We start from the raw sequence: 19,938 nt of genomic DNA, 5'->3' as shown, positions 1-19,938 counted from the left end.
CCGGGTTGCTGAGTCCTTCCTAGGGTAGCTTTGACACATAATCCCTCCCCCAGCTAGGCATGCCCAGAACACTTCACCAGGCAGGCATTGATATCACAGTAAAAGAAACATAATCCATCCATCCATTTCCTTCTGCTTATCTGGGACCGGGTTGCTGAGTCCTTCCCAGGGTAGCTTTGAGACATAATACCTGCCCCCGGCTAGGCATGCCCACAACACTTCACCAGGCAGGCATTGATATCACAGTAAAAGAAACATAATCCATCCATCCATTTCCTTCTGCTTATCTGGGACCGGGTTGCTGAGTCCTTCCCAGGGTAGCTTTGAGACATAATCCCTCCCCCCCAGCTAGGCATGCCCAGAACACTTCACCAGGCAGGCATTGATATCACAGTAAAAGAAACATAATCCATCCATCCATTTTCTTCTGCTTATGTAGGACCGGGTTGCTGAGTCCTTCCCAGGGTAGCTTTGAGACAGCTAGCTCCCCCCCAGCTAGGCATGCCCAGAACACTTCACCAGGTAGGCGTCCAGGAGGCATTCGGACTAGATACCTGAGCCACCTCAACTGGCTCCTCTGAGCCTCTCCTGGATAACCGAGCTCCCCGACCTCCAGGCTCTCGGCCCGGGCCTTGCTCCACCACGTTATTTTATTATGACGATTAAAACCGATTCAACAAGCAGACCTCCCACCTGCCAACCTGCCAATCAACACAGTATGGGACTCGTACATCAGCTTGATTCGCACATAATGAGCAAACCCAAAAGTAACCAATTCTCACATGTAAAAATGTTATGTTTTGATGTGAAACACAGTTGGCTCATTTGTGCAGGATCGCCAAGGGTGCAAGGATTATATATCTGGTCGGGTCATTAGCTTTCTATAAACATGCAGCAAATGTTATTTTATATTAGTTCTACTTTGAAGCGTTGCTGTCTTTTCTGTATTGGGACTCATTGCCACCACAATTATTTGGACATTAACCACCACTTAATCATCATTTATCTTCAAATGCAATTTTAATTAGCACAGCTCTCAGTGTTTCTAATAGAGTCATTTAGATGCCACTGATAGATCCCGGTGCTTTGCTCAGCAACACATTATAATGGGACTGTCTGTGTCAGTTGTCATTACAACTCTTTACAGTAACTGCTTCTTAATACACCTCATGCACACATACATATACACTCGGATGCACACTATAACACATTCGTTCATCAATATAGTGATATATTATGGGAAGAAACCGGAGAAAACCCACGCATGCACGGGGAGAACATGCAAACTCCACACAGAGATGGCCGAGGGTGGAATTGAGCTGTGAGGTCAGCGCGCTAACCACTCGACCACCGTGCAGCCCACCACATTAAACTCATTCATTCATTCATTTTCTACCGCTTTTCCTCACAACGGTCGCAGGGGGTGTTGGAGCCTATCATAGCTGTCTTCGGGCGAGAGGCGGGGTACACCCTGGACTGGTCGCCAGCCAATCACAGGGCACATATAGACAAACAACCATTCACACTCACATTCAGACCTATGGACAATTTGGAGTATCCGGAGAAAACCCACGCATGCACGGGGAGAACATGCAAACTCCACACAGAGATGGCCTAGGGTGGAATTGAGCTGTGAGGTCCGCACGCTAACCACTCAACCGCCGTGCAGCCCACCACATTAAACTATGTAATTTAATTTTACAGTTTTGTTGTTTTCTTGACTAAATAAGACATCCGACTTGTTGCCAGTTTGTATGTTAAAAGTTGAAATCCTGAGAAAGCAACCGGCGGACCGGATTCCAATGCTTGGTAGGCCGCATTTGGTCCCCGGGCCGTAGTTTGTCCACACCTGTGTTACACCCAGTCTGTGCTATACCCGCCATTACTTTCCTTTCAGCAGAAATAGGTCCGGTTTCTTATGGGTTGTAGTTTTTATTTCATAATTGATTATTTGTTATTAAATGTGTATTTACCAGCTTTCCTGGAAAGTGGTAAACATTGTTTTCAGGATTAGTTAACAGGAACTGAGACTCATTGTTTTACGATAACCCGACCATTCATGGGGTTTTTGTGTGCTGAGAGCTGGGTGGGGCGGTGATGGTGTACATGTCACAAACAGATGCCAATAGAACCCAGACGAGGAACCGCAAGCCAGAAGTTCTGCTTGAGTGCATCTGAATGCAGGATCTATGAGAGAGGAGCGCACCACGTCCTTTTTTTTTTTTTTTTTTTTTTTTTTTTTTTTGTAGTTTCCAAACCTTGCACCATGAGCTTTGGGCTCACACCTCTTTCTCCTTGCATTGCTGTCTCTTTCTCTGGCCCGCCTGCCGGCACCCCCCATCTCTTTATATGTCCAGCTGGCTACACCACAAAGACTTTGTCCCACATTCTTTGTTCTGATCATTTTCCCACTCCCTTGAGACAGAATTTAGAGTTTAGTCACAAAAATTTAAATGAGGAAAGCAAAGAAAAAAGATGGTTGTAGGGCGGGCGGAGGGGAGGGGGGGGGGGCAAAGATAACAGAGGCAAATTAGAGCGGGAGTGAGTGTGAGAACAAGGATGCAGGAAATGAAAACTGTTGGATATTGTAAACCTGGATTCTTCAGTAAACATAAACACTGCAACTATTTAATCAAGATAAGCAAGCTGATGACCCCCCCCCCCCCCCCCAAAAAAAAACAGCTCTCTATGATAAAGTCCTCTATTATAAGTGCAAATACAGTTTAGCTCAGGGGTGTGTAACTTTTTCCAAGGAGTGCCGCACTGATATATTTAGCAGATACTAAAAGCAATCCAGTCTAGGTCAAAGTAGATCCTTGTATACTCATGAGTTCTATTTTTTCGTTATATTTTTGTTCCGCAGTCTTTAAATGCATCTTAGTTCACCATAAATGAACACATAAATGAAATGAATGAACGTAAATGCAGAAAGATCTATCAGTCTGGAAAAGGCTACACAGCTGTTTCTTAAGCTTTGAGACTCCAGCATACCACAGTGAGAGCAATTATCCACAAAAAAAAGGAAAAATTTAAAAACTGGGGAAGGGCGGCACGGCGGTCTAGTGGTTAGCGTGCAGACCTCACAGCTAGGAGACCAGGGTTCAATTCCACCCTCGGCCATCACTGTGTGGAGTTTGCATGTTCTGCGTGGGTTTTCTCCGGGTACTCCGTTTTCCTCCCACATTCCAAAAACATGCTAGGTTAATTGGCGACTCCAAATTGTCCATAAGTATGAATGTGAGTGTGAATGGTTGTTTGTCTATATGTGCCCTGTGATTGGTTGGCGACCAGTCCAGGGTGTAAAAACTGGAACATTGGTGAACCTTCTCAGGAGTGTCCGGCCAACCAAAAATGACCCCCACAGTGCAGTGACGACTCATCATAAAGGTCACAAAAGACCCCACAGCAACAGCCAAAGAACTACAGACCTCACATACCTCAGTTAAGGTAACTGCTGCTGAAGAAAAAGGACATAATTCTTTTAATGTGAATGTGAAGCATACTTTATTTCAAATGTTTTATTTTTCCAATAAAAAAAAACAAGTGCCACTTTCTTTAAGGGCCAATTCCAGGCAAAATGTCATCTTTGGGTCAACAGTTTCCAGATCGTGCAGCTGAAATGTGCAGTTCCCCAGCTTGTGTGAAATCATGCAGTGGATTGATGTGTTGAAAAAAGGACCACAGTATAGAGATGTGGGCCGGAACTAAGAGGATTGGTTTTGTTTCATTAAGACTCTCGACTTCATCCTGGTTGGAATTCCCCTCCACATCTCCCCAGGCTTCCCAAAAGCAGGGGGATGGGGGTTATAGTGTTTGTAATTGAGCTTTGCAAATCGGCATCACATTCATACCTGGAATAAAGTTGTTGGAATAAACTCCCACTGTGCCGGTGAAGAATGATCATAAGACAAATACTGGTGGTCCTCCGGGTTATAAACAACTTCCACTCCCAGACTGTGATGTCTGTCAAGTTTTATTGAACATTGGAACTTATACCTAAATTAACTCCCAGGGTTATTGCTTTCCCAGGAGCTGCCTTCCTTAAAGCAAGCTAAAGTGCCTCTCCCCTGGGTGTTGCCAGGGGAATTGTGAGATGCATTCATGGACACTCCAAAAATCACAATCAAAAAGGTTGACATATAATATAACCGATATCAAAATTGGGCCCTTAGTGATTTATTTGTACCATTCTTTTTGTTGGTTTCAATCATTATACTACGTACAGTACTTGCAAGGGTCAATAATACATACAGGTTCAAATATGAGGATTTGACTTCAGGTTTATGGGTAGTCTTCCATCATGATTCCCGTCACCTCTGTCTTTCCCAACTTGTTTAAACATTCAATTCTCAGTCCTGGATCGTTGATGACTTCCTTGGATTCTCCCTTTGTTCTTGTGTTTAGGTTGACCCAATGCATGAACTTCCAGCTTCAACAAGAACTTAATCTGGCTTGGGCTTGTCAGTTCTGGAACCTTCAGCTCCAGTTATGATACAATGTAGGTGACTTCATGAATTTCAGTCTGGATGTTTAAAAAAGTTATAATTGTGCCCCTACAAAAACAAAGTGCTGGCTCCTCCTTTGAGGTTGTTTACATCAGGGATTCGATCCATTGACAGCTCTGACCACGGCGGTTCTAGCGTGTTCTCAGAGCTTTGGCATAGATGGGCTCAAGAAAATGAAATGGGAGCAGCATGAACAACGCTATGAGAAAGATCACACTTACTAAAGCCAGCAGCACATAGCGAGCGATGAACAAACTGTCCACTATCTGTACAGGGGGGGAAAAAAGTGCATTATATTCAGTGTTGACAGTGTTAATAAGAATTTTGGACTAAATGCTTTCAAATAAATGTAAGTTTAAATGAAATTGCAGACGCCTAAGTTCAGTATTTTTTTACTGTGTCCACTAGGTGTCAGCATAGAGCTTCTAAAAACACACTGAAAACTTTGCCCACTCAATTTCAGCACAAGACTTGCACACTATTGAGATGCAAAATGAATCAAAACAAAATAATACCATGCATTTCATGTACTTTTCAACAACAGACAGAAGATTAAAGCAGTATGTTGTATCATTACCTTGGTTCTGAACTGAAGGTCAAACAGACAAATGCATTTACTGAGAACCATTATACAAGACTTGACTGGGAACCCTTTGTTCCCAGTCAAGTCTTCACTTAAGAAGGTGTGAACATTTTCTGATCTTATTGAAAGTGTCAATATTTTAAGCAAATCCAGGTGTTCCTCAAGTTACAAACAAATTGGAACTTATACCTAAATTAACTCCCGAGTCACACACACTGTACACACAATACATGGACATATACTGTAGTTAAATGTAGTTATACAGAGATTAAATAGTAAAGAGTAATAGCTTTTACCCCTGCGGTTGTCTTGCAGGCCTTTATACCTTCTAAAAATATTGTCCCCGGCTAATCTGGAAGGATAACCTCCTTTTCTGTGCATATGTAACAGTGCATGGAATCCATAACCCCTTTATAGCAGTCATTAATATTCAATGTTTAACTATAATCAAGCCAATACTGGTAGCTGTTTCTCATCTCTGAGCTTTTTATGATGTTCATTTTCACATCCATGATGGTGGCTTTACTTTTCTTTGACGTACTGCCGTGGTAGTATTAACACTTTACATTAAGGTATACAAAATGACAGTAATTAAGGAGGAACAAACCCTAACCACTACTTATTAGCTTCTCACTAACTACTCTAAATTGATGTGACTTAGTTCCGCAGTAACTACTCAATAGCGTTTTTCAGAAATTAATGAATAAATGATCGTTTGTTCGTGGCAAACCAAGGTCTATTTAGTCAAAGCATTTCAAATGATGTGTAGTATTCTGGTCACTCTGCGGCAGTAATGATACAAATCATTGAGACGGTGCCTTACATTACATTACCTTAACACTTCATGAAGGCATGAACTCAGCCATGGCATGTCCGACATTCTCCTCCCATCTAGTGTGGAAGTGGTAAGATTTTTGGTTTATTAAATTTTCAATTTATTCAATATAATGTGTCCCACTGGGTTACAATTGATAAAATAAAAGCTTTTAATGCAAACCAATGATCCTAATATGTGTAAAAAAAAAAATTGAGGTGTTGACATTCTTCCACCGCCTGTGCTGTAACAAGCCAATCTTGTGGTTCAGGACCAATGTTACGGTTTAATTCATTCATGGAAGCGCGTTCATAACCACAAAACGTCGTAACGAAGGACCACCTGTGATGTTCGTCATGACCATGAGCAAAGTAAAAGTGGATTCTAGAGACGCACCTCTTTAAATCTGTTTTTTAATGTCTAACTTTTTATATCTGACTGCTGTGTAACTGTGTATTAACGAATAAACGTTGTATTTTGGTGTGTCTTCTACTCTGTTTACTTGCTTTATTCAACTCCATTCTTCTGTAAAGTGTCTTTGAGTATTTTGAAAAGCGCTATACAAATAAAATGTATTATTATTTATTATTATTATTAAATATAGTTAATCAGCAGGGAAGAAACAACACGTCATAGTGGCATTAATGTTGTCTAAAATGGCAAGGCTAGGGGGTTAAAATGTGGCTCTCGACAGCTGTAATCCAATACTAGATTTGTGATATACTTGGCAGTATTGTTGATTCGGCCCCCTGAAGTTGAAACAAAAAGTACATTCACAATACCAGAGAAACAGGTTAGTCCTATTCCCAGTTTATGATACGTAAGAGTACATGGAAGAAGTGTGGTTTAATGTATGTGGTTTCTTATAGATTCGGTTTGCTTAATTTGCCAGTAATTCATAATTGGCCACTGGACAATTCATAGCAGCTGTGAGGGGCTGATAATAGATGGTGATATTTCAAAATGTTGTAGCTGTACGGGTTTTTCGCTTTTAACGGTGCAACTGTGGTTTGAAATCCAGGAAGTCATATTGTGCTGCCTCTCTTTTGCTCTCTCTCGTTCTCTGTCGGTATCTGGGTTTGCAGACTATAAAATGTGAGCAGACCAGGACATGGCTCTCCTCTGCTTTTTCTATTGGGTGGCAGCTTGCTTGGCAGATCTGGATGGCTTACTGGCACAACCCGTAGGCAACATTAAGGGGGGTGAGGGGTGTTTGCTCTCTGCTGCTGCTGCTGGACTAAGATAAACCAAAGCAGGCCTTTGTGGCAAGCATGTGTGCCGAGTGCACACAAGCAAACGCGTAAATACAAAAGGCGAGTACCTTTTTAAGGCAGTATACATAGTGGCTCCTATCCTAGATTACATTAAGGTTTTGGGATAGGTTGTGTATCCTATACTGTGCTTTACCTCTCTCTGTCACACAGAAACAAATCCACGCTGGGAAATGTCAACGCCTCAATTTTTTTTTACACATACTATGGTCATTGGTTAGCATTAAAAGCTTTTATTTGATCAATTGTAACCCAGTGGGACACATTATATTGAATAAACTGAACATATATTTTGGCTTACCACTTCCACACTAGATGGGAGGAGAATGTCGGACAATGCCATGGCACAAACAAGCAATCATTTATTAATTAATTTCTGAAAAACGCAATATAATGAAGAAGCGATAATTGAAACGTGATATTGCAAGATACTGTCGGTAAAATGTAGCTTGCCGTTCCAACTCTGTACAGTAGATGGCATTGTAACTCTGCTTTGTAACACATCTCATATTAAAAGATGGAGTGGTTTCAACTTAGAGACTTTGTTGCAATGTTTAGAGAGCATTCAGATCTCCTTTAGGAATGGGTGATATAAAAGCTATACGATATAAATTATATTATTTTATTATTTTATTATTTATTATTATAACATTTTGGAGTACGCTAGAGATTTGAATTCTATCATCCTATCATGATGAATAAGATCAGAAGGAGAAAAAAATGTGTGCCTGTGCAAGCCTGTTTCATATCTGTGTAGACTAGAGCTTCACCTCTCTCTCTTTGAAAGCAGGTCGTGTCTCTGGAGTCCGAGGGAAAAACCCCAATGCCAAGGAGATGGTGAGAGCCAAGAGGAAAATGGGGATAATTCCCAGCCTGGAAACACACATACACACACACATTTCATGAAAAGTGATTGCAACCTTGAAAATATTCAACACGTCATATAATTTCAGCTGTGTATTTCTGAATCGTTCAATGAGCTTTGCCTTGAACAATTTTTCACGGTACGCAAACACTGTGGGAAGCATCTGATTGAATTATTCATTTAGTCAATTCTGCTATCTGCAGATGATGTGATTCTGATGGCTTCACAAAGCTGCAAGATCATATAGTCACATCAAAATGAAGAATTTTCACTTTGGACTGTTGGATTTTAAGAAGTTGGATCTTCTAAGTAGTGTTTCAAAATGCAAAAATAAGAAATAGGAGTGACACCAACAAAATGTAGAGTAAGCAATTCAGTTCAAGAAACCCTGTGAAATAGAAATAAAATGTTGAAAAAAAAGAATTTAATGAGTAGCTGCACTATTCTTGTTAATCACTTCAAAAATTGGTTTGGGCATGCTTGATGCCAGTTTTGATGCTGAATTTCCTTGCCATCCATCCCCAAATGTTCCCAATTGGATTTAGATCAGGGGGACACACAGGATGGACCATTTTTCGAATAAAGTCCAAACCAAATGCAACTCACTCTATGCCTTAGATCCATTTCTCTGGAAGAAGTCCTTTGTCAGCACCACACAAGTAAATAGTAGTAAATGCTTTTAACACTCATCTCGTTTACATTAAGCATCGAAGGAAGGACACTTATCGAGGTGTAAGCGATCAGATTTGAGGGTAAGGATGCTTGGTGAAGTGTTTATGCGGATTTATGCGATATTAAAACAAATGTTGGTGTTGATGTTTAGCACTCACTTTACTGATCCAGCTGCTCGAAGAAGCACCATACAAAGCACCAGAGCCACAATCCAAACAGCGGCAATGACGAAAACCCCTGTGCCGACTCCCAGGACTGTATTAACCATTTTTGGAGTTTATGGGACAAATCCGTAAAGTAAACAAAAGTATATATATATATAATCTCTCACGGCTGGAGTTAGCTTTAGCGCCGCACTGCTATGTGGGCAAACTCGGTTAGCTGCGTCCGCTTTCTCGTCCATACAACTCGTGCACTACATAAACCCGGGAACTGTACATTAATTATACAAATATACTTTATATTGACACGTTTAGCTCACGCAAATGTGACTTTTTTCCGTCCATTTTTCTAATAGTCAAGTCCAAACCAAATGCAGTTCACACTGTGCCCTTAGATCCATTCTACGCGTCCTACACTTCCTAGTAACAGCAAACGTGAATTTCATTGGATAGCTGAAATCCTGACTAGCCAATCACATATGTTGTTACTCAGACAAGCGATTCTTTTGTATCCAAGCGTCATAAACATCAATCTGAAATTGACGGTTATAATAAAACCGAATCACTACATACGTGATAAAAAAGAAAAACGACATAAAAATGTATAGAAATTTAAAATGATTGAGTAAACAGTATTTAGCGTTTGGAAGGGGGTGGGTGGATCGATACAACAATTGGGGGTAGGATATTATTGGATCGATAGAGTGTTGAGATTGATGTTTTTCATATCACTTTTACAAACTGAGGGAATTGTACGCATGAAACAATTGTATGTAATACAGTAATACCGTTGTACTATTGTACTACTGTTGTACTACTACTACCATTGTACTATTGTCTTATTTTGGGGTAATTATACTGCATATTGTTCACAGATTTTTGGATATAAACGTTTTTTGTTTGATGAGTTTTGTTCTGATTCCAAAAAATATATAATTTCACAATATGAACAACATTATACACTTATTTCCTTTTACTACATACAATTGTTTCAACAAAATAAAACCAAAAGTGCAAAAGATGAGCAAAAACTACTGTTGGTTGTCATTCAAATCCTTTGATTTTGTCCCAAAAGCTCTCCAGCACCCAAGAATGTATTCCCTGGATTTATAAACATAACAATATATCAATATTATGAACATACCATGAACGGTATGAACATGATCAATATTGGGATCGATCTTTCCCACTTTCCTGTCAAAACAAGTCGAAAATGTGGGGAAAAAGTTCTGTTAGTCTTCTTATTTAATACATCCTAGAATACCTTGACCATGTGTATTTAACTAGACAATTCGTAAGTACATAATAGTGGATGTGTTTTTGTCCTGTATTCGAATATTTGTATCTTAATTACACTTCCCTGTGTGTACTTTAAAGTGCCACGTAATTTGTATGACACAAATTATATAAAGAAAATGCAGCGATTACAATCATATCAATGACACAACTTCATTCATATATAAACTCCCATCTTACAGTCAATACGCTGAAATTTTCCTTAACATCATAAAGCAACATTTCCCCCAATGGAAAAGGACGGACTGTGTGTGCTCGTTTTTTCCCATGGACACGTGAAGGGATCATCGACGCTGTATTGGGAAAAACCCGGGAGCATAGACCGAGCAGGAGGTGGGAGGGGCTTGTGGTGTGTGACGTCACCGGCTGTGTGGAGGAGTATAGGCTGTGCTGTCAGCCCAGTGTCAGTCTGATGAAGATTGGCATGCAGGTAAGCTGTCATTCATTTTCAATGTCAGTGCTTGCTTTACCACTTGAACGGCCTTTACCCCCCCCCCCCCCCACTTCCCTCCCCGCCATTCCAAAAGGCAGGACATTGTTCATGGAGTCAAGACAGGCAGGCCGGAGTGAGAGAGGCTGGTAGGGAGGGAGGGAGAGAGAGGGAGGAGGAGGAAGGAGAGGAAGGGAGAGGAAAAGAGAGGGAAAGGAGGGAAGATGTGTTTTTGTGCTGGACTCGTAGACAAGTGGATTTTTTTTGTCTTCGTTTGGATTTCAATTTGCCGGTTTTGCCTTTGCGATGCATGCACGGAGGGATCATTTGATATCGTTTCTTTTGTGCGGATGGGAAACATAAATGTTGGTTTTAAATGCATTGCCGCGGATTCATCCTACATAGCACTCTATCGGCAATTCCCTTTTTCATTTTTAAAACAACACGTTTCTTTTGACTCACAAACTTTATTTAAAAAAATATACCATAACGCTCGAATGAACACGTTTATTTTGACTGACAAACTTTATTTAAAAAATATATCATAACAGCGAAAAGTCCAAGCTACCGAGCTAATGTTTTTATCCTAATAAATGTCTCCATTTACTACATGAAAATAACTTTTTCCGCTGTGACTGTACTGTGGAATGTTTTATTTCATATAACTGCTGTCAGGTGGTTTTTTCAGTGTGTGTTTTCAGTTTATGAAGTGCTTTTTCTCATAGTAGTGCTCCATAGTGTTTGTATGGAAGAACATGAAATGCTAAACAAATGTCTTAACTTGTGTGTTTTTGGAGTGAAACGTCCACTAAATGATGTCTAATGTTAAAATAAACTGTATGAAGTTACCTGGCTGAGTCATATATATATACGAATGTATAATAATCTCCAATAGACATAATATGGATTGAAGCACAACCATTGACAAAACAACAAAAAACTTAAACAGAAGTTGCAGTGATATACAATAACATACAATGCAAGTTGCTGTCCACAGCTAATTCTTTAATTAGCTGCCCCCCCCTCCCCACATCAGCTTAATGAAGTCATTTGTGGACTGATTATGTGCTTCCCCGAGAAATCACAATAGCAATTTACACCACTTTAGCTCCTGCCGGCAGACACGTTTGACATCTGCAGAGTTGTGGGGCTTAAGTGCTTTGATAAACACCACCGCTACTACCTTTTAGACAATTGGAAAACGATTGGCTACCGTTTGTCAGCGTGCCCCGTTTATTTTGGAAGTGACACTCAGAAACGTTAAATAGACTCAGGACATGGTTCTGGGTATTATCAGGATAAGGACAATGCTGGTTGAGTGTGTTCTGTTGTCGGGCATGCTGGGGGTTGGGGGTTTCATTTTCAATCATCGTTTGCATAGTCAGTTTCCAACAGGGCTGTGATCTATCTGTGGTGTTGGGTTGTAATTTGCATAATTGCCCTTGATGCAAAAACTGTAGCAAAACTAGCAATACAATGCATAGCTGTATTACATATAATGTATTAGTGGGGTACACACTTTTTCCACTGAGGTTCGCATAATGAAAAAACAAAAGACCTAAACCAACCCAAAGAAAAAAACAGACAAAAACGTATTATAAGTATGATTCCCCCTCTTAATTTGTTTTCTTATACATTTCCACATTTTTGCTTGTTTCTCATATTAATATTATACATTAGGGATGCTCTGATGAGGTTTTTATGCTGTCTATTCCAATACCGATCATCCATGAGTGAGATCTACCGATACCAACACCGATCACATGGATTAACTGTAGATTTTTTAATCTATTGATGGTGACTGCTATTGACCAGGGACAGCGTTAGCCATTAGATCAGGGGTGCTCACACTTTTTCAGCATGCGAGCTACTTTTAAAATGACCGAGTCAAAATGATCTACCCACTACAAAAATGCAAAACATCTGTTTATTTTCAAATGTATTGAGGACTATTTGTACGTACAATGTATGTTGATGTACCTTACATAACCAAATGAGCCAATATTGCAAAACACACATAATTAACTACTAACATTTTTTGTAATTACCTGAGTTTACTTTGATGACTTGCACTGAATTGAATCAGCCAGGGATGCATAGTCCGGACAGTAGCTGCTGATAGCCAGGTTAGCCAGGCAAACGCACTTTGAAAAAGACATTGTGAAAAAAAAATAGTATTCCGTATGGAAGTGATATGTTTTTGCCTTTTTACTTGGTCCAGCTACTTCACTCATTTTAGTGACCATAAACTTTAGCGAGGGCTTAAAATCTGACGCAATTCGCCGACTAACTTAGCACTTTGCATCGTTGTTTACGCATGAGCGGTGACCTAAAGGTCAAAATTCAGTTGTCATCTGATTGGTTGTCCTGTATGTCAATCAAGTAACGGGGATGGATGATAGGCTGACATCATAAGTTCTGCTGCACTTAAGAGACGTTGTTTGATTTGATTGGTCACCCGAAGGGCAACATTCAGTTGTCATCTGAATGGCTGCCCTGTATATCAATCAAGTGACGGCATTGATGCTAGGATGATATTTTTTTTAATGTCACGCCGCGATCGACCAGTACCACATCCGCGATCGACCGGTAGATCGCGATCGACTTAATGAGCACCCCTGCATTAGACAATTCCAAATAAGTAATTATTACAAATAATAAACATTTACATAGTCATTTAAGTGTGTTTGTAGGCTTCCCAGCATGCCTTGCGGTTCTAAATGTGTGTGAAATAGTATTGGTTAGTATCTGTTTTGATACCTGCGTAGTCCGTGTGGTAAACGTACAATACGTGCCCCATATGTGTTATTTTTGATTGTACCGCTAAGCTCCTATTGGTTTATGATGTGTGAGTAAAAGTGTAAATTTGCTGCATATTAAGAAACATCCTGCAAGTTGAAGTTTGCCTCTAATCTCTATTATTATGGAGATTGCGCCCACAGAGAGAGAAAAAAAAAAGCTGTTTTGAACAGAAATCTGTGATGTAATTAGACTTTATCAAAAGTAGCTTCCAACTAGCCAATGTTAAACATAACATAAACACAAAGCAATAATTTCATAGTCATGTTTGAGGAATACATCTTATATCGCCGGCTTCTTTTTGCAATCAGATTTGCGAGAGATGTGAGTTTCATTTCTGTAAATCAGGCTAGAAAAAAAAAAAAAAAACAAAAAACGAGAGAGGCTGTTTGGAATTATTCATAAGCCTTTAGTCTGCCGGGTATCCTCAGCAGAGTGCGTTCGTTGACTTCTCTTCCAGGCCTGGGAGCGACGTGATGTGTTTAGTTCTCGTCAGTTGTTCACCGAAAACCTTAAGACAATGTTGCCTTGCATGTTTTGGGCCTGTCTAGCCCCCCACAGGTCATGCCCACTAAGCCTGCTTGATCCGGATTGCTCTCAAGAGGAGACAGAGGCCTGTTTATACTGTCAGACGGCTCAGCTTCGGGACAGACTGCACGCTTACCGTTGCTCATTCCGCAGCCGGTGTTGCATTGGCATGCTTCTAAGTAAGCCAACTGGGAGCGAGGTCGGAGGGAGATGGATCGGCTTGATTTATGCTCCAAGAAGCTCAAATTAATGATCCGCCATTTACTGGAAGGACACAGAGAAGGCATGAGTCTGATCACAGTATCCATCTGTTTATTTTCATATTTTAAACGCTTTTTTTTTTCTCATTCTGCTGTTTCAGTCGGAGCTTTGTGAAATCCCGATGACAGTAAATGAGCAATTTGTGTTAACGTTTGCTATATAAGACTGTACTCCCTTGTGTATCCTGTTCATAATACAGCTTCATGAAATACAATGGTAAAGTTCTTAATTAACGAGTTGTATCTGAACACGGTTTGACACAATAGGCGATGTTTTTCCAAATGAAATAGATTGTGGTCGGCGACTGAATCAACAAGAGAACTGTGATCCGTTAGCGGCGGCGATGAGTTGATGAGGCACATGGCCTTGATGTATTTGCAAAAACAAAAAAGTGAGTAAAAAATGTAAGCATGTCTCAGTAGCCACGTTTACATGAGGAGTTTTTCTCTTTCCGAATGACCTTTCCGAAAGCAATGGTATCCATGGAAAGGAATATTCCAATCGTGTGTCTACATTCGCCGCTATAATCAACCAGAATAGTCAATGGGGCATGCGGAGTAAAACGTAAACACCAACATCACGTGATACCGACTTCCTCCAGTTTTTCTTTCCCTTGTTGGAATAACTCCGTATTGCCAGTTTTTCGTTCGTCCGGTCTTGAAATTTAGTTTGAATCAAAAACAAACTTTCCGCAGCAGTCCAGTGCCGATTGCCTGCCTCCATTTTTTTTAAACGAAGAACGTCTGGTTACGTCATATCTCAGCATTCGCTGAAAGAACGCACCCGGGAACAGGAAAAGATAAAGTTCAATCTTGCTAATATTTTATAATTAAGCTCGGCTTATATCGGTTTTATATAGATATGTATTTTTCTTTTTTAATAAAACTGGACTTGTGAATGGCGTATAGAAGGGTTTAGATTCTGTTCCACAGATGGCGCTAATGCACACGAAAGCTGCTTGCCAACCGCCAATAAACAACAGAAGAAGAAAAACACCACGAAGAAGAACGCAGTCTGACAACTTTCCGTTTGAGCGGGTACAAGATACCTCAATCGGAATGGGGAAAGGAATATTCCACCCCTGTGAATCCGATTATATATTCATTCGGATTGGCACTTTTCTTTCGGAATGAGGTGTATACAAAGGTTACATTCTTTCCCTTTGAGCAAATAACCCGAATGGAATTGGAATATTTGGGTCTATGTAAACGTGACTATTGTTGGTCTTCTTGTGCTTGAGTTGTTGGGGGTGGAAAAAAAAATGTTCATTCACACCTTGAAGTGGATATTGATCGGCTGTCTTTGTGTTTCGGCTTGTTCAGCATAGGCCTCTGTTGTAGTTGTGAGGGCAAGGTGAGGAGCGGAGAGTACTGGAGACAAAGCGGCCTGTAAGTGCTCTTAAATGGAGGAAGGGCCCACACCACTCGCTGCTCGTTACGAAGAGTTGTTGTTGCTTCTATTTTTTTTTTTTTTTGTCTTAAACAGCAAGTTTGTTTGACATGGACTTACTTATCTTGGCTCTAAACGTCATCATCTGGCTGTGTAGCTCCCTGGAACATGGATGAATGGGTGCATTAAAAGAAAGGATTTAAGTCTTATTTAAAAAAAAGCAGTGGCACCAGCCTGAAGCAGGGAAATGGCAATAATAACAAGTATCAAATGTTAATGTGGAAGTCTGATATTACCCACTGTTGTGCAACACAAATAAAACCACAAGTATTTCTCCATTCTAATATTCATGCAATGTTTGCATCAGTTTTGTGATTGCATTTCTTTTTTAGACAAAATGAAAATCCAGCAGGGAGGCACTCCATCATCTAAAACAGGGGTGCCCAAAGTGTGGCCCAGAGGTCCATTTGTGGCCCTTGTCTGTGTTTTTATTGGCCGCCGCAAATTCTAAAAATATAATTAAAAAAAAAGATCTTAAAAGAGTCATAATATTATGAGAATAAAAAAATAATGCGTTTTAGTAGCATAATATTGAAACAATAAATAATTACTTTTTTTCAAGTTGGAATTTTTGGAAAATTACAATGCAGGAAAGTAAAAAATAAAGTAAAAAATAAAGTCAAAATATTTTGGGAATACTTATAGTATTATAATAAATAACAAAACAACAGCAAGTAATGCCATTTTAATAGCATAAAGTTGAAATATAAAAGTTAGACAAAGTTACAAAATACAAAAGTAGCCCTTGCATCCTCCCTTTTTTTAGTACGTGGCCCTCGCTGGAAACAATCTGGCACAAAGCCATGACATATGATTTTCTTGAAAGAGCACTACCCGCACACGCGGCGTTTAGCACGTCTGAGAAAGTAGGCTGTTTACACTCACTAATGTCCCTGACATCCGCAGCATCTGAATAATTTCCTTTTGATGTCATTATGAAAACAATTAAAAGTTATTTCTAGATACCAGTAGTTATTATTCAAGGATCAAACACAAAATCAAATTAGCAACAGCTTATTATATATTCTGCATTAAAAGAATCATTGTGCCGTCAGATCTTATCTCTGGCGAAATGTAGATAATCCTAATAAATGAGCAGAGCTTTCACACGCAGAAATATGAAGCCTGCCAGTAAATCCTGAATTTATTATATTGGAGGATCTTGGTAACAGCTGAGCTGGGTGAGGTTCAAAATATTTCTATTCGACAGTAGACGATAGCTCAGGAAATCCCTGGCAAGCGGTGTGTAAGTCTGCATTAGTGCTTCCCTCTAACACTCATAAATGCACAGGGCGACATGAAAATCTCTTCATCGTCAAGAGCGCTGGCACACCTCTTAGGGAAATGTCTTCTTACATGCAAATTTGGCACAATATGGCGATACGTACCACAAAGGCTGCAATGCCAATGCTTGTACGCACTCAATAAAACCCTCCTAGAAAATGACGCTCACTACCAATCATTTTAGACCAGTGGTCTCAAACTCAATTTACCTGGGGGCCACTGGAGCTATAGTCTGGGCAAGGCTGGGCCGCATCAGCCCCCCCCCCCCCCCCCAAAAAAAAAACGCATTTATTAAAAACAGAAAAATATACAAACTTTTTCAGTGCTTTGGTTCCGATTTTCTACAAGAAAAGCTCTGATAAAACATTCCACTGTTCTCAAATATCTTAATTTTTATTTTTCTGCACAAAATAAAATGAAAAATAAATAAACAAATCAAGAATAAAGAAAATCAATCAATCAGTAATAAATAAATATAATAATAATAATAAAACAGTAAATAATAAAAACTTAAGAAACCACATATAGTTGGTGGGTAGACAAATTATTTTTTTCAGATTAAAATGAACAAAGCATTATTAGAGCCCTGTAGACATGACAAAACACGACTATAGTCACATTTATACTCTTTTTATTTACAACATATTGCGCAACTGCAGGGTCTTGAGACACATGCTAACTCGCAAACGAGAGAGCTAGCGACCTAAACGGTAGCCTTCAAGTTATTTCCTTTAAACTTAAATAGCCAAAAACTTACCACTTCCACACGGATAGAGAGGATAACTATTAACAGTTATTTAACCTTTAACATGAACATTAATCAAACGTAATAATTTTTTCTGGGTACATGATACCATACAGCATCCATATCAAACTTGCGCGGGCCGCACTAACATTAAACTTTCATATCAAGGCGGGGGCCTCAAACTAGTGTCCTGGCCCGTGGGCTGTGTTTTTGAGACCCTTGTTTTAGACGATTTTGAGTGATCTTTCAAGGCACTTGAGACACTGTGTTTGATGGCTATATAAACATGGAACCTACCAAATGAAAGATTAGACTCCCGTCTTTCATCTGAAAAAAAAGCTTGTCTCTACCCCCTTCTGTTCTTTAGTAATCAGCAGTAGAACATAGGTAAGTTTCGGGAAAATAGCAGTTCCCGACTAAAAAAAAAAAAGGGGGAAAAATAGCTTTTTTGTGAAAAGCACAAGCACACAATTTTCTTGCTGTTGTGACGGATCAAATATCTAAACAACTACAGTATACCGCAACATAATTTATTTGCAAATATAACACCATGGACTGACTAGTTGTTGGAAAAAACAATTCTTTTCGATTCCGCAATAAAAGAGAAAGAGAAACGAGGCAACAATGTTGATCAATTCAAAATGCATATAAATACATGTAAAAGATGAATGAAAGGGATAAATAAACATTTAAGGATACTCCGGTCTTCACATGGGCGACGCAACTTTCGATTCCGGTTGCCATTATGTTGACCGGTAGGTAGCTAATAGGATGCTAACAAGCAAGGATGTTTTGTCATTTTGTCGCGCACCATATTGTATGCGAACCAGAGAATGAACACAAACCGAGGCAAAATTGTGGCGTAAATTTACAACCTTAACCAAAAAACACGCTAACCAAGGTGGTTGCTAACCGAGGTTCCGCTGAATATCATAACGTAAGTTAGACATTATGATATTCTGGATGTTTGCTTGAGAAAATACATACTAATACCCTGATGTAGACCGTGTACATGCAAGATAAACAAGATATTATTTTGTATATATTGTTGTAGCGTTTAAGAAGTTACATTTACCTTATTAAATATCATTATGCTTTGGATATTGTCAGATATTTAGAGTTACAGGCACACGTTGCTGATTTGTGTTGTGCCATGTATGATTGTACGGTGGTGCAAACTAACCACAATGCAATTAAATCTCTAATTTAAGTGTGTTTAAATTTAATGACTTTAATGACACGTCTGATTTGTCGGCGTGACCAATCCTTACATCTGTCTCTTTTCTACTTTATTGCTGCTAAGGAGACTTTTTCCCCATTCTTCACATGTTTTTTTAATGATATTTTTTTAGTTAGCATAGTCATATTTACCGCGTACATCTGCTAATGCAGTCGCATTGCTCAGTGAAGAACAGTAAGAGATGTTAAGAGTTCTTTCCGCTACAAGGAATAATTACTTTTCCCATCTCTCTCTCGGCATAATTGGTTCATACTCTTTTATCTTATCTATGTGTGCGTAACTACCACTATTATCAATTAGATTATTTCATGCATAGTAAATGAACTGGAATATGTGTGTGGGGTGCAGTATTAGCATGTGTACTGGGATTAGATGTTAATGTTAAGAAAATTCCTAAAAAGTGACGGAGGTTGTGTGATGTGATCAAAAAGCAACTTAAATGCCAAAGAAGAGAAGGAATTAATGCGCCACTTGACTTTGACTCACGTTTGCAGCAGCGGCGATGCTGTCCCGTTGCAACTGACAGATGCAAAACACATCGGCTCTTAAGTCACCGCTTGGTACATTTTTGCTGAACTGTTTGGCTTTTATGTTTCCGTAAACGGTAACTTTTAATCTGGGGTATAATTGAAGGGTATTTCAACTCACTTGAACGCTTGAAGGCTGAAGCTAACAGGCTAAGAAGTCGGCGAGTGCTGATAAAGAAATGGCAGTGGCAGTGAGTGGTATCACTATATTGACTGTTACTATGGTACACATAATTAACATTACATAATTGTATGGTCATATCACCTTGTACTTCGGTACGGGACAAAAATTACAAAAAAAAAACCCCAAAACAAAAACCAACCTTAAACTGTATTACGGAAAGCAGGAAGTGAACAAATGTAACGGTTACTGATTGTAAAAGTACCAGATGGAGGGGTAGGATTTAATAAGCTTTGCTTCTTCCTACTCCTTTTGGACATGTGGAACTGTGAACTGATTATGTGATGCATTCAATTGTAATCTGATGCATGTTCAAATGCCATATGT

The 19,938-nt window shown here is 39.6% G+C and overlaps 2 protein-coding genes across 3 annotated transcripts in view; one reads left to right on the top strand and one right to left on the bottom strand.

The window, feature by feature from the left end:
• Window positions 1–3,392: 3,392 nt before the first annotated feature.
• tmem218 (transmembrane protein 218) lies at window positions 3,393–9,325 on the bottom strand. 2 transcript variants are annotated; one of them, XM_058087846.2, is made up of 4 exons: window positions 8,869–9,325; window positions 7,944–8,046; window positions 4,727–4,771; window positions 3,393–3,851 (listed from the first exon to the last, which is right to left on the bottom strand). In XM_058087846.2, the coding sequence occupies exons 1-4, from the start codon at window positions 8,976–8,978 to the stop codon at window positions 3,846–3,848; spliced, it is 264 nt and encodes an 87-aa protein (XP_057943829.1). In that variant the 5' UTR covers window positions 8,979–9,325; the 3' UTR covers window positions 3,393–3,845. The 2 variants fall into 2 exon arrangements, with proteins under 2 accessions (XP_057943829.1, XP_057943828.1); XM_058087845.2 differs by having other exon boundaries at window positions 3,425–4,771; window positions 8,869–9,322.
• A 1,174-nt stretch (window positions 9,326–10,499) lies between these two features.
• The window catches only part of LOC131138128 (homeobox protein PKNOX2), a 61,247-nt gene continuing 51,808 nt past the window's right edge, over window positions 10,500–19,938 (top strand). The window contains exon 1 of the mRNA XM_078787755.1: window positions 10,500–10,597. The gene's annotated coding sequence lies outside the window, so the exon portion shown is untranslated. The remainder of the gene's footprint in view (window positions 10,598–19,938) is intronic.

The sequence above is a fragment of the Doryrhamphus excisus genome, linkage group LG21 (assembly GCF_037039965.1).
Source record: "Doryrhamphus excisus strain RoL-2023G ecotype Guam linkage group LG21, RoL_Dexc_Guam_v1.1, whole genome shotgun sequence".
Taxonomy (NCBI): Eukaryota; Metazoa; Chordata; class Actinopteri; order Syngnathiformes; family Syngnathidae; genus Doryrhamphus; species Doryrhamphus excisus.
The sequence above is the reverse complement of the archived record's forward strand: the minus strand, read 5'-3'. Positions and strand labels throughout refer to the sequence as shown.

What these genes read in the sequence shown, in the direction of transcription:
- tmem218 (XM_058087845.2), bottom strand. Translation starts at nt 8,978, where the DNA reads ATGGTTAATACAGTCCTGGGAGTCGGCACAGGGGTTTTCGTCATTGCC. An exon ending in CGAGCAGCTGGATCAGTAAA is followed by an intron (nt 8,047 to 8,868) that starts GTGAGTGCTAAA and finishes GTGTGTTTCCAG; the next exon opens with GCTGGGAATTATCCCCATTT. An exon ending in CTGCTTTCAAAGAGAGAGAG is followed by an intron (nt 4,772 to 7,943) that starts GTGAAGCTCTAG and finishes CCCCCTGTACAG; the next exon opens with ATAGTGGACAGTTTGTTCAT.